Here is a 26472-nt window from a genome sequence, read left to right as displayed (position 1 = left end):
GTCTTAGACCTTTCCAACGATATATAGTTTGTCAAGATTAGATTAGATTTGATTGTAATATAGTATAGTCAACGTAGGCGTCCCGTATACGGGACAGATTAAACTCAATTAAAAAACGTGAGCTTTAAAGTTTAAAGGTTTATAAACCTTACAGATAAATAGATAGATGTAACATATACTGTACACACACGCACTCATATTGTTTATTGTGTGTGTGTGTGTGTGTGTGTGTATACATATACATATATACATATATATATATATATATATATATATATATATATATATATATACATATATACATATATATATATATATATATATATATATATATATATATATATATATATATATATATATATATATATATATATATATATTAGTCAACATTTAAAGTGGATCAAAACCTTTCATTAAAGTTGTCCTAAAACCTAAAATCATTCTTTTATTATGAAAATTTTAATGAACCTTTTTGATCCACTTCAATTGTTGACTACTTTATATAAACGCACACATGCAAACAATTTACATTTAGTTTTTAGTTTTTTGCAGCAGCAGCACCATTTTAGGCCATGCCAATAGCTTTATCAAGTTTAAAAAAAAGTCTAACTTTTAAAAATGAATTTTAAGACATCTGCTTTTTTAGTTTGTTTTAGTGCACTACGTCTTTTTTTTTTTTTTTTTGCCATAACGCATCATCTGTGAACAACTCCTCAGAGAGCCTGATGTCTTCTGCAGGCTGTTCCATAGCTGAGGATTGTACATCCTCATAAATGCTAGTTCTGCCTGTTAGAACATGTTTAGAAGACCACAGAGACCTGTTTGTAACAAACTTCACTAGCTTATTAGATATGGGCTGAGCTGCAAACACATTATGGGATCTGAACACCAGCAAAGCTAAATCAATTTTAACATTTACTAGTATCCAATCAAGGGACTTCAAGGCAAGTGTAATATGATAAAGCTGGAACATTTTGGAGCCTTTCTTGGGAAGGTCAGATGATACAGGCAATGCAAAATTCCAGTGTGTGGACCAGCTGAAACAGCGACAAGATGTAATGTATTCTGAGGGGAAGAAGAGCTAAATAAATGCTTTATGGGATTTACTGGAAATTTCACGCTTTGTGACATCCACCACTTCTGCCACTGCTCATCCCTTTTGTTCACATGGAGATTTTATGCACGGATTGATGTTAATGAGAGAAGGCGGGAGCGGGTTTCACAACTTCCTCTCTCTTTCTCTCTGTCATTTTTGTTCCCTCTCTTCTAATTGCAATGCATACACATTAAGCAATCCATATTTTCAGACTTGCTCTCTCTCTCTCTCTCTCTTGCTCTCATTTTATCTCTTTTTCACTTGATTGTATGCACACATTAACATATATTTCCATTCGGGCTAAAAGCATGGCTTTGTCTACTGCCGAATATCAAGAGAATGTACCTGCATGTTTATGAGTGATGGAGACATGGGACATTTATGAACAGAAAATGACATTTTGTTCATACTGGAAACAGAATGTAAATGGGCAACTGATGTCACAAACTCTCTGTGTGTGTGTGTGTGTGCAAGAGAGAGTTTTGGCATTATTTATTGAGATGAAGCGAAGGCAGCCTTAAGAAATCCAACATATTCTCTGCCATCTCACGATCAGGGATTAGCCAAGTCTGCATTTGCAAGCACACACACACACACACACACACACACACACACTCTATCTTTGTCACACACTCACAAAAATGCAATCACTTAAACTCCAAGTAAGGCAAAGACCTCATATGCATGCAAACACACATTTAATTAATTAACTCTAGTAATTAGTCATCTCCATTTAAGATATGACATGGCAGAGAGCGAGCGAGAGAGAGAGAGCCATTGACTGTGGAAGCAGAAGTCAACTCACAGGCACTCGGTCGCCATGGGAACCACTGATGCGCCCGACAGGGGGTCACACATGATCAGGTCAGCCCAAAGCCCCCTTATCGACTTGTGCTGTTCATAGAATTCACTTTGTTTCTCAGCCTCACATCCGTGCGACGGGGGGCCACAATTTTTTTATAGGAAAAAAATGACATTGTCCTCTAAAAGCTGACAAGCCTTTGATGTTCTGACTCACATTCTTTGTGGTCTCTCGTGATGAAACGTCTTGTGGTGTGATGTGGCGCTCTGATCTAGGACCAGCTGCTCACTCTAAACATTATCAGAGAAAGCACATGGCAGCTCTCAGACTGGTGGACACGGGTGGCCAGTGAATGCACTGCTGGATGTTGGCGGAAAGAGACCATGCCGTTTCCATTGTATTGAACGGGCTAGAAAAGATCACAGTCACACTACACAAAGTTTTGCTGAGGATGGGGGAAAGAATGAGAGAGAAAGAAAAGGGTCCCCGCCCATGTCTGCAGTGGGAACGAAAAAGTGGCATTCATGAAAACTGTGTTCTTTTGGTCTGTGATGTCATATCTTATAAGTCTGTTTAGTTTTTTTTTATTATTCTTTGGTGCCACTGAAGTACTCTTGTTTAATCATTCTGAATGTATTTCTTCTTTAAAATGTTTAAAGGTGGTACTCTACATGTGACATTATCAATATGCATACAGCTAACAAAACTCACAAAGAAAGCCCCACGGCCCACATTTAAGGTAAAAACAGACACACCCACTTTAATATTAAAAATAACATGAGTACGGTTAAAATTACAGCGGTACGATATCATATCAGTACCTGTTGTACAGCACAGTTCAGCAGTTCACACAGTGTGATGTGTGAAGCATGGAAAATGTTGACAAAAGATTCATTTGTCAACACAAGGCCAATAAAAATATGTTTTTTCATTTAATGAGATATTTATTATTAATCCACGTAAATGTCAGTGTTGAAAATGCCCTTTTTTCCTTCAGCGGATTGTGTTCTCTGCACAGGCTCTCGGTGTGCGCTCAGGGACTCTGCGTCTGACAGCCGCGGCTCCTTTTTCCTACAAAGGGCTACAGAGAGCAAGCTCTGAACTTTAATAAGACTAAATGAGCTTCCAAACACAGAGATAAAGAGCAGTTTATCCCTGTTGTGTGGAAATCAGATGGTCTAAATGCATTCTTCAATGTATACAAGACAGAATATGATGAAGACAAAATCCATGATGGATTAGTTAAATATATTGATAGAGTATGATTGATTCATAAGTCATAATTAGGACTATAGCACACTATAAAGTCCTCAAGTCTTTTCTTCTGTCTATTTGAAAAATCCAACCAATCAAGCATTTTGTAACAGTAATAAGGATTACATAACTCTTATACATCAGGTGTATATAATAATAATAATAACAATCATTTATTTATTATATTATTACTGTTGTTGCTGTTTTATAGCAATATGTTTTATATATTATATATTTTATTGGATCATTTATTATTGTTTGAATGATTAGGTGACTAGTCAGAAATTCACAACATTAATAGAAATAAATATTTCCAACATATATTTTGTCACAATTAAAATCTTCTATATACAGGAACTTATATAGCTGTCTTTAATATTTTATGAAGGGGTCCCAAGGGGGATCATAGTATTTGGGGGTCTGTGACATTAGAAATTTTGAAAACCTCTGTGAGCATTAATTTAGTATTGATACCTTGGTCTAAATCTTCTAAAGCCAAAATTCTGGTATTGATTCAATCCTATTCCAGTGTAAATACAAGTGTAGCCAGACTTTTGGCCTGCGCCATGAAGTCTAGTCCTCACGCCAGCTTTGTCTGACCAAGAACTGCCTAATTAATAAGCAATAGATCATTTGACATTAGAAAGCAATCCATCAATCAGTTTTTCTTTTCATGTTGTTAAGACAAGCTGATCTGAAATTAATTATACAATTTTTGTATTCAAGATGCATGAGGCGGTGAACAGACTGCGGATGATGCGTGTCTATGCCGTCTGAAGCTAGTGTAAACCCAACTTTCACACTAGATTTGTTTAAATTATGTTGCAGTGTAAATATAATTCAGGATAAGCAAATCTTACCAGAATTTCACTGGATTACCTCTCATGGCCTTATCTGGTCGCGAGATGTGGATCTTCTCTCTTTTTTTCATTCTTGCATTCTATCTGTGAGGCCGTGGATTTATTGATCATCCATGCAGGAACAGACATAGAACATGTCAAATGAATGATTCTAAAGAAATGGTGGACAGAAGTGATTCACATCAAATGCATCCTAACAGATGTTCCATAGAAGGGGAATTAAAGTAACTGATTCATTAAAAGTGTCATTCAAACTACTCAGAACACTGTCATTCACAGGAGGTAAGCTGCATCCATGGCAACAAACTCCGAAATCTGTGTTCGGTCCTTTCATTCTACTCGGAGAGACGCAGTGTCCCTGTAGCACACCAGTGTCTCTTTTGTACATCTGGATAAACAAATTACTCCAAGCCAATTAGTACAAGCTGTTAACACTAGTGTTTCAAGGTCCCTTCACATTAAGTGTATTGCAGTTAAAAATTATTTTAATAAATGCTATAAATGCAACATCAGTAGCTGAAATAGAAATTAGAGAATAGAGATTTTTAACAGACAAAAATAAACTATCAGAGCATAATAATTATTTGGGAAAAGGCTGGGTGGGGTGCAGGAACCTGAACAACAAGTTGAATATTCAGCTGTCCAAAGGACAGTAGACCAAAAAAAAAAAGTTTTGAGTTCAAAAAATTATGTAATCTAGGACCTTATACAGTGTGTTCCATTGTCAAGACTGTTAATCTACTCCTCACAGCCTCATTTTCATCTGTGTTAACTTTAATACAGCATCTAACCTTTAAAGGAACAGTTCGCCAAAAAATTACGATTCTGAATCAGACATCATTAATTATATTTTACTCCAGTCTTCAGTGTCACATGATCCTTCAGAAAACATTTTAATATACTGATTTGATGCTCAAAAAAAAATTCCTATTATCATTGTTTAAAACTTGTGCTGTTTAACATTTTTCAGGATGCTTTTCTCAGTATAATGTAAAAGATTACAGTAGTAGAAATCTTCTATAACATAAAATATGTGTTTGCTCATTAAATGAAGTAATAAATTGTTTAAAAGTGACTTTAAATCAAAATACTATTATATATATTACTATTACATATATATACACACCTTTTTTGACATCTCTGATGTTTATGTCAAACTCGTAGTTAATATAAGCTATTATTTGACTTCAGAAGAGCTTGAATATAATGGTAATATAAAATCCTTAGTTCTTATTCAGGTTAGACGCCATATAGAATTGAACATGGATGAAAGCAAGGCTTTGAGGGATGGACTTCCAGTCTTTACAATGTCACACACTGTAAAGATCCTAGATCCTGTTCATGTCTTTTAAAACTGTCTAAAATAAGTGTTTGTCTACTTTCAGAAAGACTGAAATCAGATTACAATCATAATGCTGTTAAACAACAGTACAATTTAAAGAACACACTGTACTTCTATCCCTCACAGCCTCAATTTAATTTCTTTCTAAATTATATGGAGTATATTTCTTTAAGAGGTTAAGCATATTCAAACTTGTAATGTGATTGAGTACAAGACATGCAAGAACCAGTGACATCAGTGATGTCAACCTGGTTCATCTTGTTATAAAATCATTTAAAAAGCATCATTTTTAAGACTATCCAAACTCACATGGCATTATATTCATGATCTTTATAATTGCAATGCCTAATAAACAGTAGTTCATAGCTCTGAAGTGTACGGGCTGCGAGAATTCATTACAAGGGAAACATTTTGTGGTAAACAACCTCTTACACTTTAGAGCACATTTCATTTTGTAAGTCTCATATCGTCTTTTGAAAACTAAGACATTATGTTCATACTCAATTCTACCTGTCCCTGTCCCCACTGAAGCAGAAGAGTGAATATTGCAGTATACCCCTTCTTTCTTGCTCTTTCTGAGACGCATATGTTTTATGTAGTGCGTTTGGTTGAGTGAGATAAGGCACAAATCACATTAACACCTGCATTCAAGACACACACACACTGATACACGCGCGCGCACGGAGATGGATGATGGGGGAGATTGGATTTCTGGGCCAGTGAGCAGGAAGCAGAATGCAAGAGTGTGACTGCAGTTCTGTCACAGCAGGTCATTTGGGTACTAATGACTGTGTATGTGTCTTGCATAAAACCCAATAAAGGTGCGATTGAGACCCAAATACCAGCTGCAAATTCAATTTGAATCCCCCCATTTTTATATAAAGTAGACTGAAGAGGCAGCAATAGAGATATAGGCAGGGAGAAATAGAGAGACTGTGTTAAGTGCTGTTGAACCAAAGCTGTTACCTGATGGTACAGGTTTCTTGTCTTGTCTGCCTGCGCGCTTAAATAAGATGTCATCAGTGCGGTATGGTAGCGGATGTCAGCAGAACCAATGAAGTGCTCAGAGTGAGACCAGAGTCGGATACCGGCCAGCAGCTCATCTCTGCTCGTTCAGGTGTTTCTTCGTGCCTTTAAGACAACCGGTTTCTGTATTCACGTTGTCTGAGTGTGTGACAGACACGGTGGGGGCGCGCTGTACACATTAAACAGGCGAGCGGAAAGAATGTTCTATAGCGCGCCCAGCTTAGAGAAAGTACAACAGCGCCCCCATGTGGCTAGAAATGTGGTACTGCAGCCGCTGTCACTCACCAAGTGCAGCGTTCCGGAGTAAATAAAGCGGTCGTTTTGACAGTGACCAAGATTATTCTAGGTTTAATTTTAAATTAAGTATTTTATTTATATTTTATTTTCAATTTGTCTTTTTAATTTACTTTTCATTCTGTTATTGTATTGTTTTTCAGTATATTAGGACTGCCAAAGTTTATGCACTAACATTAAAAAAAAAAAAAATGTTTAAATGTGTTTGTGGTAATATGGTCTCTAACTTGAGGGGAGACAAAAAAAATACTTAAACCAGTCTTTATGGTTTGCTGGTCACGGAGACTGGGTTCAGAGGGGTTTTGGCTTCTTTCAGGTGGTCATTTGCTCACTGTGAATCACCTTCAGTGTAGAAGAGAAACTTTTATTGCCGTTTCGACATGTCTGGTTGCTTGTTTAGGATTTGTAGACCCATTAAAAGGTTTGTAACTTCAAAGTAACACAATTGTTTTCCACACTACAAACATAAGATATAAACAAAAATAAGATGTAAACAGATCCTACAATTTATTTTTTTAATAATACTGGACTTGTACATATAAAGATAAGGAAAGATTCAAACGAGTCCAAACAAATAAAAAGTGTAAAATAGCTTAAATGCAACAGTAAAATGGCACGTGAATATATAAAAGAGCTTAAGAAGACTGGATGTGCAAAGCTACAGATCACATGGATTAAGGTGCAGATCACAGAGACCTTAAACATACAATAACAGGCAAAAAGATTTTCATTTATAAAACACAAACAAGACCAGAACAGGCTTTAGAGCCTCTATTTAGCATGCTAAATAAATGTCAATGTTGATATGAACAAGGAACATTTAGATTATTATTATTTTTTTAATACAAACAAGCTTTAGCAAAACGTGTAGCTGCCAACATGTGTGCAGCCTGTGGGACAAAAAATCAATACTGTGTGGAGATATTTTAGATGTCCCAAAAAAAGGTTTTTGTTAAAATGTACATGTGTATTTTAAGAAACTTGTGTTGAGTCACAGAAATAACAGAAAAAAACAGAACGGCCAAACACTGTAGAAAGGTGTCTGATTATTGTAGTGCTTCGTAATGGGGAGCAAAGAGCTGGAGATACACAAGTCAGGTACGAGATTTCTTCTCTTTCCTGTCAGACGACACTTCGGCTTTACGCTTTTGAGCCTGTGAAATGATGAAACAAACATGTTTTTAGGACAATCAGAACGTCAAATAGATAGAAAGATTGCAGTTAGCATGTAATGTAAAAGTACTGAAGCAAGAGAGAACAGCCAAAAAAAAGGGAAAAAATGCTCCTCGCTCCAGGCAAAATCTTGCAACTCACCATGCACATGCTCTGATAGATAAACAGATACATAGATAGATAGACAGAGTTGAAATAGTCAGTGGAATATACTATAGTTTACTGCGGACAGTAAATCTGAGGGGAATTTTGTTCATTTGCATGTTGCTCTTGTTCAAGTTGTTCAGGCGTGAGTCTGAACTAGAGGGAAAGTCTCTGGGGACGTGAAGCACGGAGCACAACAACAGATGGAGCGAAAAGAAAGAAGACAGGACGTATTACTGATTGTCCTTTGGGTGTTCTTCTCTTTTTCTCAGCGCGCTCTTTTTCCTCTATCTCCATGTTCTCTTTCTCAATGAGAGAAATGAGCGTGTTGCAGCGCCGCTGCAGCTCCTAGCAAACCAGACAAAACACATGGAGGGAAACTCTTTCATCATTTCAGCACAACAGTTATACATCACATCTCATCTCATCGACTTTTGTAATTGCTTTCAGGCACCACACAAGCATCTGCACCCACTCGCTTTCACAAACACGCACGCCAATGTGACCTGAAAAAGATCCCAGGATATAATGTGTTTAAAAACAAATTTGCATCCAGGGCTTTTTTGATGCTGATGCGTCTCTGGATGCGAGCTTCTCCTCGCTCTATCTGAGCCATGATCTTCTCAATATCCTGCAGCTCATTACAGCGTTCCCAAAACACCGCTATTATAATGATAAACAACGTGTGAGGCATGTGGAGTTATTATAGAAGGGAAATATTTTTTTGTGAGGTACTTTTCAGACTAGTGTAAGGTAGTTATTTATGCATTTTATGAATGTGTCTGTATAGGATATAATGCGTTAAAAATGTTTTATTTGAGTCTGACAAGCATACATATTTACTCGGCTGTCTAATTGGGAACGTTCCATAGGCTTTTATCTTTTATTTTATTGTTTTTACATAAACATTACAGACAAATTTTAACCCATCTTAATGGGTTAGAATTTATTAACTTTTTTCCAATTAAAGACCTTCCCAAACAGAAGCTTTGTCAGATTCAGTAGTCCAATGTTGACAATGTTGTCCCTAAAGTAAAGCCAGGTAAACCCTGTTCACACACAACCACGGAAATATATCCATATGAGACTTTCCATTAACATCTAATCTGAGCTGACTGTAACTGTTATATAAACCTAACATTAATAATAAATTAAGGTACTTTTTAGACTCTTTATGAATCTTTTTGTATGTGGTGATGCCTCTAAAAAAGGCTTTGCAATTGGCATTTAATGTCCCTTATATATATATATAGTACCCTAAGGTACAAAAGCTTAAAGGTACACTATACCTAAAGTGTATATATTAGTACCTTTTGAAAAGTTACCACCCAGTGACAGTTTGGTACAGGTTTTTTTTTTTCTTCTGAGAGTGTGGGAGTCTTGGCTCTGACACAAACAAGTGCTCACCATGGCAGTCCTGGACTTGATGAACCAGTCGAATCTGAACTGTGGAGCATTCCGTACACACTGTCGAAGTTCTTCATAGACGTATTCTTTATCAAAGCCCATCTTATGCAACATGCAAATCAGAAACCTGTCTTCCTCCTGCAGGCGCGCACACACACACATAGAAAAGTTTCCATAATTGAAGTTTTTAGTAAACACACTACACACATCTCTCTCACATGCACCCACCTCTGTATAGTTCTTTCCTTTGTTTGTGCCATACTGGATGCGAAGCTGGTGAAACGGAGCCTTGTACCGCGCTATCTACAAAAACACACGTCATCAAACAAGTAATATTTACTAATTATTTATTATGCATCAAAAATTTTATTTTCTTAAAGTTTCTTGCTTCGTCTGATAAAGCTATGACTTCATTGTCTAATTTTGAGGCTTCTCATCATTGAAAGCAAGGAATAATAAGGCTAACACACAATCATAATTCAGCAGCCATTAAAGACAAACTGGCTTGTCAACAACATAATTCAATTGCATGGCAAGTTTTTGAAAGGTTGACCTTGACATCCAGGGCTTTTTTGATGCTGATGCGTCTCTGGATGCGAGCTTCTCCTCGCTCTATCTGAGCCATGATCTTCTCAATATCCTGCAGCTCATTACAGCGTTCCCAAAACACCGCTATTATAATGATAAACAACGTGTGAGGCATGTGTAGTTATTATAGAAGGGAAATATTTTTTGTGTGGTTCAGACTTGTGCATTTTATGTGTGTATGAGTGTGTGTGATGACAGTATCAATAATATTTTATTCTAATAATATAAAATAAATATTACATTTATCATTTTTTATTGCTGTCGTTATCCTTGTTTTTACTTTTTTGTTGTTTTTGTTGGGTCACATGAACCCACAAATCCAGCCAAATTATACAGGGTTCCCTGACACCATTAAGTTAAAGCAACCCACCAACTAGCGGATTTTGAAAATATGTAGTTTGCATATCACGTGTGTTATTTCTTCATATGTATGGTTGTGTACAGTTGATCTGGTGTGTATTGTACCAGAGTACTCCATGACTTCCTCCGGCGTCTTGCCCTCCACCTCTCTGGCGATGTTGTCAATATCATCACGACCATACTTCTCATTAGCTTTAATAAACTGATTGAAATCACGCTTGTTCCAGTTTGTGAAGCCCTGGTAAAAAAAAAGTGTTCTTTCACAGCACTGTGCTCTGTACTTCACACATTTATAAGTGTGTATATATATATATGAGTGATAGGGAGGGTACTTCTGTGTACTTGTGTGAGTAGTTTCTCTTTTTCCTCTGTCTCCTCAGGTGAGAGGGGTTCTGCCTCGTCTATCTTTGCTTGTTCCTCCTTTTGGACCTGTGCTGAATTTGGGATATCTGGATTACGTGGAACCTACAAAAAACAACCATACACAGGCGCACACAGCTTTATATCAGATCCTTCAACAGCAAACACTTGAGAAGATTGCACACAAATATTGAATACAATCAGGATGTACAGAAAGCGCTTACCTTGTATCCGATGGTTTTCCTGTAGTAAAGAATCTCCATCTCCAGCAGCTCAAAGAGACGTGGTGGAAAGAACTGAAAGTCCTGGATGTTGGGCTGCTTTGGGGGTCGAGGGGCCTGGATCACATCCACACACACACACACACACACACACACACACACACTTTTTATGACATCTCCTCATACACTTGTGTGTCAGTATTTTCATGCAAACATTTGTGTGGTACTTGATGTGTACTGTATAAGGACAAAACATTGTTATGCTCCTGGCAGATGCATCTTTATCTAGCGGACACTTCACTTTAATCAAAACACTCATTTGGTTTTCAATTTAATTTAATGATATTCATTAAAATTGAGGTTTACTGGCTCCCTGCTGAAAGTGTTTTGCTGACAGGGTTATCACTTTATAAACTATCAACTTCCATCACATTTGCTTGAAAGGCAAAATTAAAGCTAGTTTGCACTGCCCTAGCAAATACCAACAAAACACAATTTTTCCAATGGTTGTTGGTTTTTGACAGTTATTTTTCACAATATTCTTGAATCTAGATCCAATAATATTTATGATTGCTGGGACAGATGTGCTATTTTAATACTATTTGTATATATTATAGTATTTGATAATACTTTATACAATTTAAAAATATAAATTCAAATTAATCTATAAAATCTGAAAAATTGCCCAACTCTACGGTTTATAATACTCTCCTATCCTAACAAAAAAGGTCCAAATTAAATCTTTAAAGAAAATTCAAGATGAACTGCAACACTGCATTTACTTCTTTAGCAGCCACTTTGAATCTTATTGATGCTTTTTATGACTTACAGTGCACTATTTGAATAAACTGTCCCTCAGGAGCGATCTAGAGTTAAGTGTCTCTCTCAAGGGCACAGCAGTGACAGGAGAGACAGAAGAAGAACCTCCAGTTCATGAGGTCATTTTCTGAGTCAGCGTTTGAACCTACAACCTTTGTGTTTCAGCTCTATCCATTACATCCCTCCAACACATGATAACACAGCACCCTTCTTCTGAGTTACTTCTACATTTACCTTAACTCACTGACAGTCTGATGAAAACCGTGATCAGAGTGCATTATTTATTGTGTACTGTAGTAGGGCTGTGAACACTGAACTTGCATTAGAGTATGCAGTCATGAGTTGTGCTGACAAAAATATCATTTCAGAGTGTCGAAACCATGCACGTGGGTTACCTTTGGGGCTCTTGGTTCGCTGACTCGCAGTGCTTCTCTGAAGTAAGCATCTACAGCATAATTGGCCTTCCTTTCTCTCTTAGGAGGCTCGATCCATTCGATCAAACTTAGCTGCACAACACAAAGAATTCTTTAACACACACGCTTTCAGCTACACACATACAATTTCAGCTTCACATAAACTCTTAAAGTCTGTGACATAAAAGTGCAAAGCTTAAAAAGCTGCCAAATGCACACCAATAGACTCAGATGCACCTCAGAGCTGTTTTATACACAAGTATGAATCGATTCCCGACCGGTAAACCTCCACACTAACTTTTTGTTTCTCTCTGTAATCCTCTCCCTCAAAGTTGTAAAGGCTGGTCTCGGTGCAACCTGTGTCCATGGTGAAGTTCCTCAGCGAGCTCTCACCGAGGTTCTTCAGGCGCTCGTTCATCTCCGCCGTCTGAGTGGGAAAACAGGGTTATATAGAAGCAACTGGAGTGGAAGAGTGGAAAATTCTCAGAATATGATTGTGAAGGAAATCTGATGGGTTTTTATTCATACGTATTTGAATATGAATGTTTTCGGAATTTGAATCTGAAGCTCTTATGAAGTTTACCAGTTAAATAAAACCAACTTTGTAGTTTTCAGTCTAGTCTGTGTTTGTGTAAACTCACCTTCTTGGCGCCTCTTTCCAGAATGGTGTTGATGTCTTCATCTGTTAGTTCACTGTCTTTAGAGGCGAACACGTGTGTAGCTCCATGTCGAATCATTTGTAGCATATCGTCCTTCCCCAGTTTATTCTGCTGGTCAATCAGCCGTCCTGTAAGAGGACAAATAACAGCTCATAATAGGTCATAGGACTGACACAAAGGCTTCTTTCTTTTTTATACAGTATATACATTTTTCACAGTTCAGTTTTAGTCATATATTGGTTAGGTAACCACATACACTACTAACAGGTTTTATAACACTGCAATTAGTTATTAATGCACCAATCTTTTAAATTCCACCTAAAAACTTTTAAACAGTAGTGTCTTTTGAACAGTAGTGTTTCAACATCACACACCAAACCCATGCATCCAGCGGGAAATCTATTAGCATCTACAATTTGCAAACCATCTTTAGGGTTTTGTTTACTTAAGTAATGCAAATGACTTATAATTACACACTTGCAATACAAAGTCTGAGTTCTTTTTGTTCAATTAACTGTTAAATCAATTTCCTCTCTGTCAGTACAGCCATTCAGAGAGGGAATTACTGTAATTACTTGTGGAAAATAGACACCTTAAAATTCATACAGTTTAAATATTTATATTTTTAGAGGTATCATTAGACATGAGAATTGAACCGTGAGGAATCTTTTTTTTTTCTTCACTCCTAGTGTGTTCGTACCCTGCTGAATCACTATAGAGTCCAGACGTAGTTTCATCTCCGCTCTCTCCACAATTCTCTCCTCCACTGTGTTGTCTGTGATCAACCTGAACACTTTTACTGGCTTCCTCTGTCCAATACGGTGAGCACGGTCCTAAAAACAGTACATGGCACAACGACCATTTAAGACAGCAATCATAGAGAAAGCTTGCATCTCTCTGAGGCTCACAATGATAAAGATTAGTCAGCTTGGTTTCTGTAGTTTTGTGTGTGTGCAGTGTTTCTCACCATGGCCTGCAGGTCCACCTGTGGGTTCCAGTCTGAGTCGTAGAGAATCACCACGTCAGCTGTAGCCAAATTAATCCCCAGCCCACCTGCCCGTGTGCTCAGCATGAAGATAAATTTACTGCTGTTTGGGGCATTAAAAGCATCTATGGCTTGCTGATGCACAACAACAGAGATTAGAAAAGACATGAGAAGAGAGAGACAGAAATTGTGGAACACACAACAATATTTATACACTCATACACTTATTTATCTAACACACACAAACTTAGTCTACACTTCAAATTTGCACATAATATACCTGTACATGACTATTGTAATATACCTGCACATACAATTGTCAATATTCCTATTCCACATTTGCTTGTTCTATTCTTTTCTTTTCTTTTTTTTAATCTGTGTTTTTGTTCTGTCGCTGTCATTCTGTTGCACTGCGGAGCTTCTGTCATGAAAACACATTTCTAATATGTGTAAACATGCCTGGCAATAAAGTTAATTCTGATTCTGAAATTATTTATTTGAACTACTTATCTAATTATAATTGATATGGTTTACTTCTCATTAGTACTCAATCAGTGTGGTCAGTGGCCAATTTACATATAAATAATGCAATTTGTGTATAAAACTGATTTTTACATATACAACTAATTTACCTAGACGTAATGAATGATATTTACTTAAAATTCACTAAAACATAAAGAACAGACAAACTGGTTTTTAGATTTGAAATGGATAAAAAAAGAAACTAACACTTTTAATTTGCTTGGATATTATTTGCTAATAAGCTTATGAGTGTGTCTAACATGTAACCAGAGTTTGCATTCACCCCACATTCACCGGTTTCCATGACTACCAGCTTGGATAATCAGTGTCTTTATATAAACTCTGCTGAGATTCCACATGAAGTATCTGTAGGTTTCTCATAATTTTATAAAGCCTGTTCAATCATTTCTTTATACCGCCTTCTATTTAGAGACAGGAATCGTGATGTATCGACTGAGGTTCTGGTTTCTCTTACCAGACCATAAACAATACCTTTAGTTCTAGAAAGAAATATTTTGGTAGATGAAACCCAAATCCTTTGCAGCATGATATCAAATAAATGTAACGCTAGTTTTATAATAAATAAAAAAAAATCACAGAAGGAATAAAGACAATACTCTACTACAAAGACAAACTATATATATTAAATAACAATTCTAAACAATCTACAGAATGGCCCCAACTTTTTTTTCAGCTTTAAAAAGAGAGAATTTATAGTTCATTTTTAAAGCATGTATTTAAGGGAAAACTCTCTATGTGTAGTTTATATATAGTATTTTAGAACAATATTCGTATATTCTGTATTAATTTATTAATTTGTTGTTGTTGTTTTGCTACTGACAAAACTCATGATACGTCTCTTTAACTAAAAATTTTAATTTAAAGAACCAGCCAATAATCACTGATTCACTAATAACTGATTCAAAAGAGTCATTTGTTCATAAATCGGTTGTAATAAAATTGGCTCATTTGTTGTGTAACATGCATGTGTCTGCATGAAACTATGTACCGTATTTTTCAGATTATAAGTCGCACCTGAGTATAAGTCGCATCAGTCCAAAAATACATCATGATGAGGGAAAAACATATATAAGTCGCACTGGACTATAAGTCGCATTCATTTAGAACCAAGCACCAATAGAAAACATTACTGTCTACAGCCACAAGAGGGCGCTCTATGTCTTCAGTGTAGACTACAGGAGCACTGAGCAGTATAGAGCGCCCTCTCGCGGCTGTAGACGGTAATGTTTTTTCTTGGTTCATGTCAAATTAATTTTGATAAATAAGTCGCACCTGACTATAAGTCGCAGGACCAGCCAAACTAAGAAAAAAAGTGTGACTTATAGTCTGGAAAATACGGTATGCATTTTAATATATGTATGCATGTGCATGGCAAGTGTATGTATACCTCTCTGGCCTCATGAGGTGTATTGCCGTCCAATCTGCAGTACTCAAACCCTCTCCACATGCAGTAATCTTCCAGAATATCCAACACACGTGTCATCTGGCTAAATATTAACACTCTGGATCCTGCACACACATATATCCAGGAATGCATGCACGAAAAACATGAAAAAAATTCATCTGCATTCCTACTAAAATCATCACAAAATATTTATCAACTAAAAGCTAACAAACACACATACACTGCCCACCTTGCTCTTGCACTTTAGGCAGAAGTTTATCAAGCACAACCATCTTGCCGCTGTTGGTGACTAAGTGTGTGTCTGTAGTGTATGGGGGTCCAGGCTCAGCCCCGTCAAACAGGTACGGATGGTTACAGCATTTCCGCAGCTGCATCAGAATATTCAAAAGCCGCATCTTATCCATCTTTCCAGCAGAGTTCAGGATGTCAATATCCTTCATCAGGATACGTGTGTACCTAGTTAAACCAAGTAAAAAAACACTGTGTATGATTTATTTTTTTATTCCAACGTAACTGCTAATTGTGTTTTTTTTTTAAGCATTTACATCTTTGTGTGGTCAGAAACAGTCCCTGTCTGCCACTGAGTGTTGCTTCAGTGATATGATTACAATGCATCTAGTTAATTTAAACTTGACTTTTAATGTCTCATCCCTTTAATTAATGTTTGTTTGTTTTTTAAAGAAATTGTGTGTGTGTGTGTGTGTGTGTGTGATCTTACCATTCTCTCTGCATTTTACTGAGCCCCAGGTAAATCTTCACCTCTTTCTTAGGAGGAAGACTCTTCTCAACCTCCGCTTTAATACGACGCAACAAGAATGGGCGAAGAACCTGAAAACAACCACTCAATAGCCTGAGTGTCCCAATCATCATATTCAACATCAAAACTACTGCAATGCTGAACAATACAAAAAAAAGTTAAACTCACTGCATGAAGTCTTTCAACCAGCTTCTGGTCACCCAGGCAGTTATTTGTGTCAAACCATGAATCAAAATCCTGAAATTTTAGAAACACACACACGTTTTCATGGTAGTAACATTCACTTGACTTCTACTGTCTTTATACTGAGCTAATTAGATATTTTTATCCTCTACCTCAAAACCTACATTTTACCCAAGCATTTTTATTTTTTTATGTTTACATTGAGAAACTATTTTTCTCTAGGGAACTGTTGAGTTACAATCAAAACTGTGCCTCTTAAGACTATAATCTATTTTAAATACACTAACCTAAAATAACAGTTTTCTCATTTAACACAGTTTGAAATGTCATTTCTCCAGTCTTCAGTGTCACATGATCCATCAGAAATTTAAACAGAATTGAATGAAAATTCTACTAAAACCAATCTGAAGTCTCTTTGCTCAATTGATGATAAACTTTTTTTTATAATCTAAGGTGAAGACTTCTACACAAACTGTCAACACAACTGTGACAGATACAGCAACATAACGTGTGGGTGGAGATAAAACAGCCTGCAATATTTAAAAAAGTATGACTCACACTGGCAGAGTTGAACACATCAGGCAGCAGAAAGTTCAAAAGAGACCAGAGCTCATGTAGATTATTCTGCAGTGGGGTACCAGTCAACAACAGACGATTGGTCGTCTTAAACTCACGCACAATCTCTGACAACTGTGAGCCGGAGATAAAAGAGAAAGAGATGGCAAGAAGGAAAAAGATTGCTCTGAAGTCTTTTCCTCTGTATAAGATCACTAAATCATCTCAAAAGTGTTAGGAGACATACTGCTCTGCTTTTTAGTTACTCTTGTATTAATTGGTTCTCATCAGATGTTCGTCAGGGTTCAAATACCTTTGATTTCTCGTTTTTGATGCGATGGGCTTCATCGATAACCAGATAGCGCCAATTAAACTTCTTAAAGACAGATTTCTCCCGAATCACCATCTCGTATGATGTCACACACACATCCCATTCACCGGGCATCATCACATCACGTATGAACGCTGCCTAAAACATGCACATACTAATTAGAACTGATTAATGATTACACAAGGATTTTGAAGGACCTGCTGGTAGGATGAAAGTGGGTAGAACGGAAAAAGAACAAAGTGAAGCTTGAGAAAAACAGAAGGACTTGAGCAGCCTTACTCTTTCATCTTTATTCCCGATGAGACAGACGGCCTTCAGGGTGGGCACCCACCGTTTGAATTCATTCATCCAGTTATGCAGGGTAGATTTGGGCACTAGGACCATGTGGGGGCCGGGAATGTTCCTATAGTGCTTAAGGTAGCCTAGCAACGCGATTGTCTGCAGAGTCTTACCCAGACCCTGAACCAATCAGAACACAGAAATGCAGTGAGTCACAGTCTATGACATCAACAAGACCCAGAAAAATCACAGTCTCACTGAAGCATCTGAAAAGATGCTGGAGTCGTGTTTTCATTGTCATGAATCTGTGTGGTTCCACTATGACGCATATTCAGACTATTTCTGAAAATGAAGGCGTTCAGCTATGGATTAAATCATATTGTTGCTTTTAAGCAGACCTGCCACTATGAACATTTCAGTGTGTTGAGCTTTATTTTAAAACATTAGAGAGAGATTGGGGTTTTACCATCTCATCAGCCAGGATGCCATTGATGCCGTTCTCGTACAGAGAAATCATCCAGTTCAGGCCTCGGATTTGATAATCTCTCAAAGCTCCATTCTTAACATCTGTCAATGAATCAACAATTAATAATCAATGACCATTAAATCTGATCACAAGTGAATGAGCTATAATAAATCATCATCTACTGGAAGAGGTGCTTAAATGTTAAATGCTTAAATGTTACACATTTTGGACAGCTTGCTATCACAGTTTGTGTGGAAAAAAAAGAAAGAATTTGTTTTCACTTTGTCTGTTATTAAAGGTGCAGTGTGTAATTTTAAAACTAAAAAATAACTGTTGTTTCCAAAATTTCAGAAGCACAAAGAGACTATAAAGTACGAAAACAGGCCATACACTTCCAAAGAAAGTCAGACAGAAAATAATAATGAAACATGGCCTTCCATTTGGGGTTGTTAGTGTTGCAAAAATTTCACACTTCACCTTTAAAGCAGTGGTTCCCAAACATTTTGAATCCAAAGCCCATCACTGTTTGCAACAAGGATTAAGGATAAGGATTTTAAAAAATACATATATATATATATATATATATATATATATATATATATATATATATATATATATATTATTCACAATTTCTACCTGATAAAATATTTGGAAACTTGGCATAAGTAAAAAAAAGAAATCTGACCATAAAGTTAATTAATTAGCATTTTTATTATTATTTTTTTTAGATCGTATTAATGTCTACCTCATATAATCGGCTTTCAAAGAAAGTGCATAGTTTTTCTAATGGTGCGTTTCCACCGAAGAACCCAGAACATTTGTACCAGGAACTTTTTTTCCCAGGAACTTTTTCCCCCCCAGACCGGTTGCTTTCTGCGTTTCCACCACAGTGTAAATTACCAGGAAGATTAAAATAGTCTTTTTGAGTTTCATGGAAAAAAAATTGCAGAATATGGGTTTTAAATGACATGGGGATGATTAAAAAATACAGCTATTTTTTAAAATAACCAATATATTAATTTACCAATTATTTTTTGTATTTAAAACAGTGTGAGACTCATTGATAAACAGAAACAGACTGACTGTTCATAAAAACATTGATTCATACATGAGGGTGACTCCTCAAACCGAACAAGAACATTAGCTGCCTTCCTGCTCTCGGATAAGAGCTCCTCATCCTCCTCCTGCTCTGTTCGACGATGCCGGTTACTGGAACGCATAAAGATGGGCCAGAAATAAATCAAACCAAATCACACATGTCTGACCAACAGCTTTGGGAATAATCGCTAAGCTCATGCATCTAAATGTGTGAGCATGCATGTCTACGTATGTGTGTCTGACTCACTCTCCGACAGACAGCAGGTTCTGTTTCTCATCCTGTTTGATTCGGGGTCTCCCCACCTTCACCTTCAAAGGTGAGGTGGGGGATTTTTGACTGGTAGGCTGAATGAAATGAGCAAACAGCTCAGTCTGCTTCAGCAGGAACTCAAACCTGTTTGCACGGTCTGTTTTCTAGAGGCAAGGGAGAGACAAAGATTTTGAGTAAATTATGATTATAAATTATTGCTTCAAGTTCTTTAAAAACTATTTTAACTTCACAATGTTTTGTTTAAAAATGTTCACATTTATTGTATTTTTAAATTGACTGATTGATTTTAAATGTTTTGCATTTTATGAATTAAAAAGTATTTCAAATTCTGCTAAATGTGACCTAAACTGTGCCTGAAACCTAACAAATGCTGAATTCACAAGCAGTATATGAATGTATGAAGGCAGTGTTAGATTATTATCTGGTAAATTCCTCAATTTAGTTGGTTTCACCTCCATCTCTGGTTGGTTTTGAGGGCAGGTAGTACAAACCTCATTCTTGCCAGTGGTTAACACTGACTAACACCTCAATGTATTTAAAAACCTGTTGGCACTACATGAAACATTAAAAGTGTAATGAAAACTCACTCTTTTTTCCTCATACTCAGGGTCAGCCAAGTTCTCCTTCACAGCTGCTTTAGGAGGAGGGTCCAGGAGAAATGGTGGGTCTTCCTAGAAACACAAATTAAAGACACACATTAGATACCAACACAATACTGACAGACAATACACACACTAGGGATGTCAAATTTCGATTATTTCCATGATCGATCGTCGTTTAAATTAACGATCAATTAATCGATTAATCGTTAACCATAATACTGCAAAATGCGTCTATTGTAGGCACGCAGTCAGCGGTATGACAGGATGTGCAAAAGCCACACACACACACAAAACGCTTTCTCACTTGAATTAAAGAGGTTTTAGTCTGAATAAAATGCTAGTAGCAGGATCATAAAATGAATAGATGCGATTATGATCATTTGATAAAATGAAAAGATTGCGCCATACTTTTGAGGTCATTTTACTTTGTTGACAGTTTCCAATCCCGCACGGAGAACGCTGAACGCGCCTCTTTAAATGGTTTTGTGGTGCTCGTTGTTGTATTTTAAAGCACAATTGCAATGTTTTCAACTGACATTATTGTATAAAATTATCCGAAATGTGGAGCGCGTGTGACTGCGCTGCACATTAAGTGAACTACATCGGCGCTGCTGCACCAAAACACAGTTGCTCACATTAATTTGATCCTGCTGGATTCTGTCCTAGAAAATGTCAGATTTTTAAAAATCCGGCATACAGCGCATTAGATCGTGACAGTGCATGCGTGCAGACGAGGATGAGCGAACGCGGCTTTGGCTAGATTTATTTGGAGGTTATTGCTCATGTCTCATATTCGGCACAAATCGAAATGTTTCCATATTCGCAATGTATTTGAATGTTAAACTATTATTTATAATGTAAACTAGGCTTGTACTTAACACGCATTCGCATATAGACGGAAAAGATGATCCTCTTCATATGAGCAAAAACGTCCTTGGAACAGCAGAGTGGACCGGTATACTACGGTCTATTTAAACTGACCAGTGTAACCTTTTAATGTTTAGTTGACATTTTATTTTGATAATGAACAGACTGCGATGTAAGTTTGAATCGCTAGAATATACGTGTGCAGCAGGCTCCGGGGCGATCGAAACAGCTGAGACATTAAAAAATATATATATTTTCCGCAGAAGTGTTTACTTTCATTTGTGCACACTCACAATAAAAACAGAAGATTTGTGCTCTTGTAAAATAAAGCAAACAAACAGAATGCGTTGTCATCCTTTTTTTTTTTTTTTGTGAACTTATGGAGCGCCCACACTTCTGTTTTAAATCCGTTAATCTTAATTAGCCTATTTAAGTCGGATATATTTCGCATAGCCTATTTAAAAAAAAAAAAAAAACATGAAAACAAATTGTTATTTTTATGTTGGGCCTATTACTTAGTAGGCTATAAATTTTCCTTAAAGCATCCCATTTTGTCCCAGGGCTTAGAACCTGTGCCCTAGTCAGGTCCATGCAGAAACTTGTGAACGATGCTCGGCGTCACCGTTTAGTGACAGCAGTGAATGCTCCAGGAATGTGTCGGTCACAGCGCCTATTAATCGCTGTTTTGAATCCAGCAATTATTTATTTAGAAATGATAAGATCTGATTATGACAAGTGTGGTATAAAAGCTTTGTTTATTAGAGGAATAATAGGTTAACTGGAAAATGTTACATCGCGACCATGCTTTTGGACCCCATAGTCTTCATTTACGCGGCTTTGTTCTGGTTTGCCGGTTGGTCACGAATTTCCACAAATTCAGTATATTTAGGCATTGTTTCTTTTCCTAAATCTTCATAGTCTAACCCTCTAATTTCCCAGGTTTATTTTATTATCTTTCGCTTTTAATAACTGTTTTCGCATCTCTTACTTTGGTAAACATGGGAAGGGAAATTAAAGATTTCATGAATTAAGAATTCGTTCGATTTATTAATTTGTTCCCTTATTTCACTTAAATCATGGGTTATTTAGGGAACAAAATTAATGAAACATGGGCAATTGCCACATTAATAATTCGTAGGAATGAATTAACAAGTTGTAGGAATGAATAGACTACCTGTCCTGTCACTGTGTCCCGCAGCCCTGCAAAGCGCACGATATAAAACAGTTATCTGATGAAATGATTAGTAACTACATTTCTATTGCATTTAATGTTGAAGAACTTTTATGTTGTTTCTATTTTAATGTACTTTAAAGTTTAAATCACATTAAAAGCTTAATTTGTACATTGTGAATGAATGATGATGCTTTTATATATCGTCACCGTCACTCACAGCCGCTCGCACGTGTTGAGTGCGCATGAGCCGCACGCAGCCCAACATTGAATCGGTTAACCGACCATCCATAGCCTTAATCGATTGCATCTCTTATCGACAATTAATCGATCATCGATTAATCGTTGACATCCCTAACACACACACATATATATATATAGTAACTATTCAATGCCAGGTGCTGTTTAATGCATTAGACTTTCATATAACTTTCATCAGGCAAATATTTTGACTTTGTCCTCATCTTGACTAGCCTGACTACGTCAGACTTCCTACTTCCGCTCAATTTCATTTCGCTTCTGTACTCAGTCTGATACAGCGTCAGAGTTTTCTGTTTGCCACCGGTCTGGAAACAGCCGGGCCAATCAACGAACAGAGGGCGGGCTGAGAGCCGTGACGTAGATGCTAAGCACCGAGTTTTACATTGTAGGTTAGAGAAATCGAAAACCGAAACGACCGCGGAAATGGGAAACGAGACACGGGATGCAATTCGCTCTGTTATGGACAACATTCAACTCTTTTTCAAACTGAAACCAGAACAAGAAGAGTGTTTAACAACAGGTTTACAGTGGAAGTTCAATCATAGATTTGAGTTCGATGCATGATGTCTGTGCTTCGATGCGGCTGTACAGGCGCATAACATACGTCATAACTAAACGTATCTGATTGGCTTACGTGTAACCAATGATTTTAAACTTCAGACAAGCGCCCCTAGCGAGAGAGAAAACACTTCTCTATTATGCCATTCCAGACTCTGTCTACGAAGCAAAGTGAAGTAGCAGAGTCTGGTATTACCAGGCTACATCTTGACAGCCAGCGAGCCGACTTCACAGACTTCACTGAATAGGCGCCAGTGCATAAACAGATGAAACAGATGGATTTCTTTAGAAAAAGATCATATTTTTTTCTGAAGAATTTATTATTGGACATTAAATTTAGCTCAAAAATGTATTCGATATAAATGTATTAAAACAGTGGCAGTCCATCCATTTCATTCAGTCTACACAGATGCATAAAATCTGATCTTCACTCAAATATATATATATATATATATATATATATATATATAAAACCAATCACGATGAGGTAACAATTTAGACCCATCAGCTTTCAGTATCACATTTGTGTGTCACCAAACCCGTTTGTATGAAGACAATGGATGAAGAAGAGCTTTTATGGATGAAAAGCTAATTATTGAAGGATCTGAAAACAAGTGAGACTGAACAAAAAGTTAATATAAAAAATAAAATCATAATGAAGTAGTGTATAAATAGTTAAATAAGGGTCACTGTACATGGTGCTGCGACATTTGTCCTGGTATTGTGTTGGCAATATAATAGATAAAGAGTCATTACTTATCAAGACTATTAGATAAATATCAAGAGAATATAATTTATGTACGGAAGCATTGTTAATAATAAATATATTAATATCAAATATAATTAATTGGCTCCGTCAATATTAATGTACATCAGCCTCTCTCGGGGTACCACCAAGAAATAACAGTAACATGTTATTACATCCATGAGAAATAAATGTGTGATCTCTTATAATTTAGTTGTGTTGTATATTGTAGTTTTGTTAAATTTATCAATTCTGCTCTACAGCTGTAATGTATGTAAACAGGTGTTTTTGTTTTATAATATACGGTAATAGTAACAAATTTAAACCTTTCACATATACATACATTTAATGCACTTATTTTTATAACCTGCACTTTGCAGGCTGTCTAGAGGACAACACTGATGACAGAATATGAAACACCAGGTTTGTTTGATTTTTTCCAAAAATACAGACATAAATTGGCTATTTTTATCCAGTTAAAAGTTCAGCGTAAAGCAGTGCGGTTTCTTCATTAGGGCAACGCACCACCAAAGAGTGAAAGGGAGGGATTTTTTTATCTATCACATTAAAGCAGTGTTACGCTAGCTGTCCCTGTTCTAAACTGTTTGTTTTGCCTCTGTCTGGATACAGTCCAATCAGCATCTAGTCACGTTCTGGGGAGCATATGGAGTATTTCAACTTGAATTTAAAAAAAACATTAAGATATCCTTATTTAAAATGTTGCAAGTCTTAATCTGTTTTCCTTTTGTTATACTGGAATAAATCACTATGGGATGTATGCTAAAATTGTCACAATAACAAGTAACAGCAACCAATCGTTACTACAGGTTGTAATGGTAAGCATTATTGTTTCTACTGTACTTTCAAAATAAATCACTATGAGATTTCTTATATTATTATTATTATTATTATTATTACGCCAGTAGTGGCATATAAACGTTATAAAAATTGTATTCTAATAACAATAACTGTACGTTATGATATTTAAGGCAGAAGCTATGGGTACCATTTGGGGCATGTGTTACAAGTCTTCCATCACAATCACAATAGTATAACAATAAATAACAATACAAATTGATTTCACGCTATTTTTGTAAACTCAGCAATATGAACAACAGTAAAGTGTGACCAGTCATGTAATATAATTTTTAAATCGCTTATTAAAACGACTTTTTGACAACTAAAAGTTGCACCACGGCCTTGAACTGCTTAGTGACAAAAGATAAATCCTCTCACTGACCCAGGCTTATATAAGCTCAAATAAAGCCAGAATTACATCAGAGTCATTTCAGCTCAGAGTAACAGTGACTATGTGAGTTTCTATTTACGCATGTCTGCATGTAGTTGTTGATGTTGATTAGACAGATTTGCACGCGTTCCATCGCGTGAACAGTGGCGCAACTCTGCTCCGACCGCAGACGGAACACATGCAAATCTGTCAAAGCCACGAAAACATGCTCTGAAGCACCGAATAATACACATCTAAAGCTCTGCAGATGTGAACTGAACTCCGCCTTCCCGCCATGTTCCGTTCCCCCCAAACGCAGATGAACTGGAAACTTCTGCATTCTGCTTCTCATGTCCGTCTGCAAACACATTCTATACTTCTCTTTCGCTTTACCTCTTCTGCCTCCGCGTGCACCTCCCGTGAAGTAGACGGTAGCTCTTCGTCCGACATGTTGGTTAACGTGCGAAGGTTTTCATGAGTTATTGGTGACTAGACAGTAAGTTATAAAGCATAATTTTGGCGTATGCGTCATGACAGGACCGTACAGACACGGCGCGCGCACACGCCCCTTTCAGAGCTTCATACCAAATATCGCGAGAACAGAGTGGCCCATAGTCCCTTTCATAGCTGTTCTCTAGATCTCGCGATATTATCAAATTCTCAAAAATGGAAAATAGTCAAACATCAAACACTGAGATACAGTACAGAAAGATCAAATGTATCTTTATGGTTTTTTTTAATGTTTCATCTTAAACTAAATGCCCTGATATTGTAAAGTGACCAGATTATAATTTATATTATCTATTATTAAACACAGGATAATACAGCATGTTTTAATTGGCTGTGGGTCACATAAACTATTATTATGATTAATGATTATTATGATGTCGGGTCAAATGACTCTAACTGGTTTGAATACAGTTCTCTAAAAACAAAACAAATGAGAACATACATAATAAATATATTAAAACTATATTTAACAAACATTTTTGAATTTCTAATTGTATTTAATATTTTAATTTTTACTATTTTCAGCCTCTTCTACTCCAAGGAACACTACTGCCCTCATGACTTTTCCAGTTGTTTGTGATTTAATCGATCAGCTTTACTCATAATTTGTGTGTGTGTGTGTGTGCACATGTTTTTGTGACATATCAGGACACAACTCTGTATAATGACATGGGTATGACACAGGTATTACAAGGAGAGGGTGACTTATGAGGACATAACCCATGTCCCCATTTTTTAAAACGCTTATAAACCATACAGAATTAGTTTTTTAGAGAAAGTAAAAATGCACAGTTTCCTGTGAGGGTTAGGTGTAGGGTTGGTGTAGGGCGATAGAATAT

The 26472-nt window shown here is 36.7% G+C and overlaps 1 protein-coding gene and 1 long non-coding RNA gene across 3 annotated transcripts; both read right to left on the bottom strand.

Moving 5' to 3' along the window:
• Positions 1 to 2631: 2631 nt before the first annotated feature.
• On the bottom strand, positions 2632 to 6626 carry LOC128012094 (uncharacterized). The gene is made up of 3 exons (XR_008182700.1): positions 6321 to 6626; positions 4013 to 4096; positions 2632 to 2979 (listed from the first exon to the last, which is right to left on the bottom strand). It is a non-coding gene; the product is annotated as an uncharacterized LOC128012094 (long non-coding RNA).
• A 531-nt stretch (positions 6627 to 7157) lies between these two features.
• LOC128012084 (SWI/SNF-related matrix-associated actin-dependent regulator of chromatin subfamily A member 5) lies at positions 7158 to 25697 on the bottom strand. Of its 2 annotated transcripts, XM_052595069.1 has the most exons (25): positions 25517 to 25696; positions 20279 to 20362; positions 19668 to 19834; positions 19431 to 19531; positions 18323 to 18423; positions 17857 to 18036; positions 17560 to 17715; positions 17250 to 17381; positions 16677 to 16745; positions 16470 to 16579; positions 15981 to 16207; positions 15734 to 15855; positions 13786 to 13938; positions 13519 to 13651; positions 12801 to 12946; positions 12458 to 12586; positions 12142 to 12252; positions 10931 to 11044; positions 10689 to 10811; positions 10452 to 10584; positions 9952 to 10070; positions 9627 to 9701; positions 9399 to 9536; positions 8229 to 8339; positions 7158 to 7828 (listed from the first exon to the last, which is right to left on the bottom strand). In XM_052595069.1, the coding sequence occupies exons 1-25, from the start codon at positions 25571 to 25573 to the stop codon at positions 7769 to 7771; spliced, it is 3051 nt and encodes a 1016-aa protein (XP_052451029.1). In that variant the 5' UTR covers positions 25574 to 25696; the 3' UTR covers positions 7158 to 7768. The 2 variants fall into 2 exon arrangements, with proteins under 2 accessions (XP_052451029.1, XP_052451038.1); XM_052595078.1 differs by lacking the exons at positions 7158 to 7828; positions 8229 to 8339; positions 9399 to 9536; positions 9627 to 9701; positions 9952 to 10070 and adding an exon at positions 8391 to 8654 and having other exon boundaries at positions 25517 to 25697.
• Positions 25698 to 26472: the final 775 nt, after the last annotated feature.

The sequence above is a fragment of the Carassius gibelio genome, chromosome A5, assembly GCF_023724105.1.
Source record: "Carassius gibelio isolate Cgi1373 ecotype wild population from Czech Republic chromosome A5, carGib1.2-hapl.c, whole genome shotgun sequence".
Taxonomy (NCBI): domain Eukaryota; kingdom Metazoa; phylum Chordata; class Actinopteri; order Cypriniformes; family Cyprinidae; genus Carassius; species Carassius gibelio.
The sequence above is the reverse complement of the archived record's forward strand: the minus strand, read 5'-3'. Positions and strand labels throughout refer to the sequence as shown.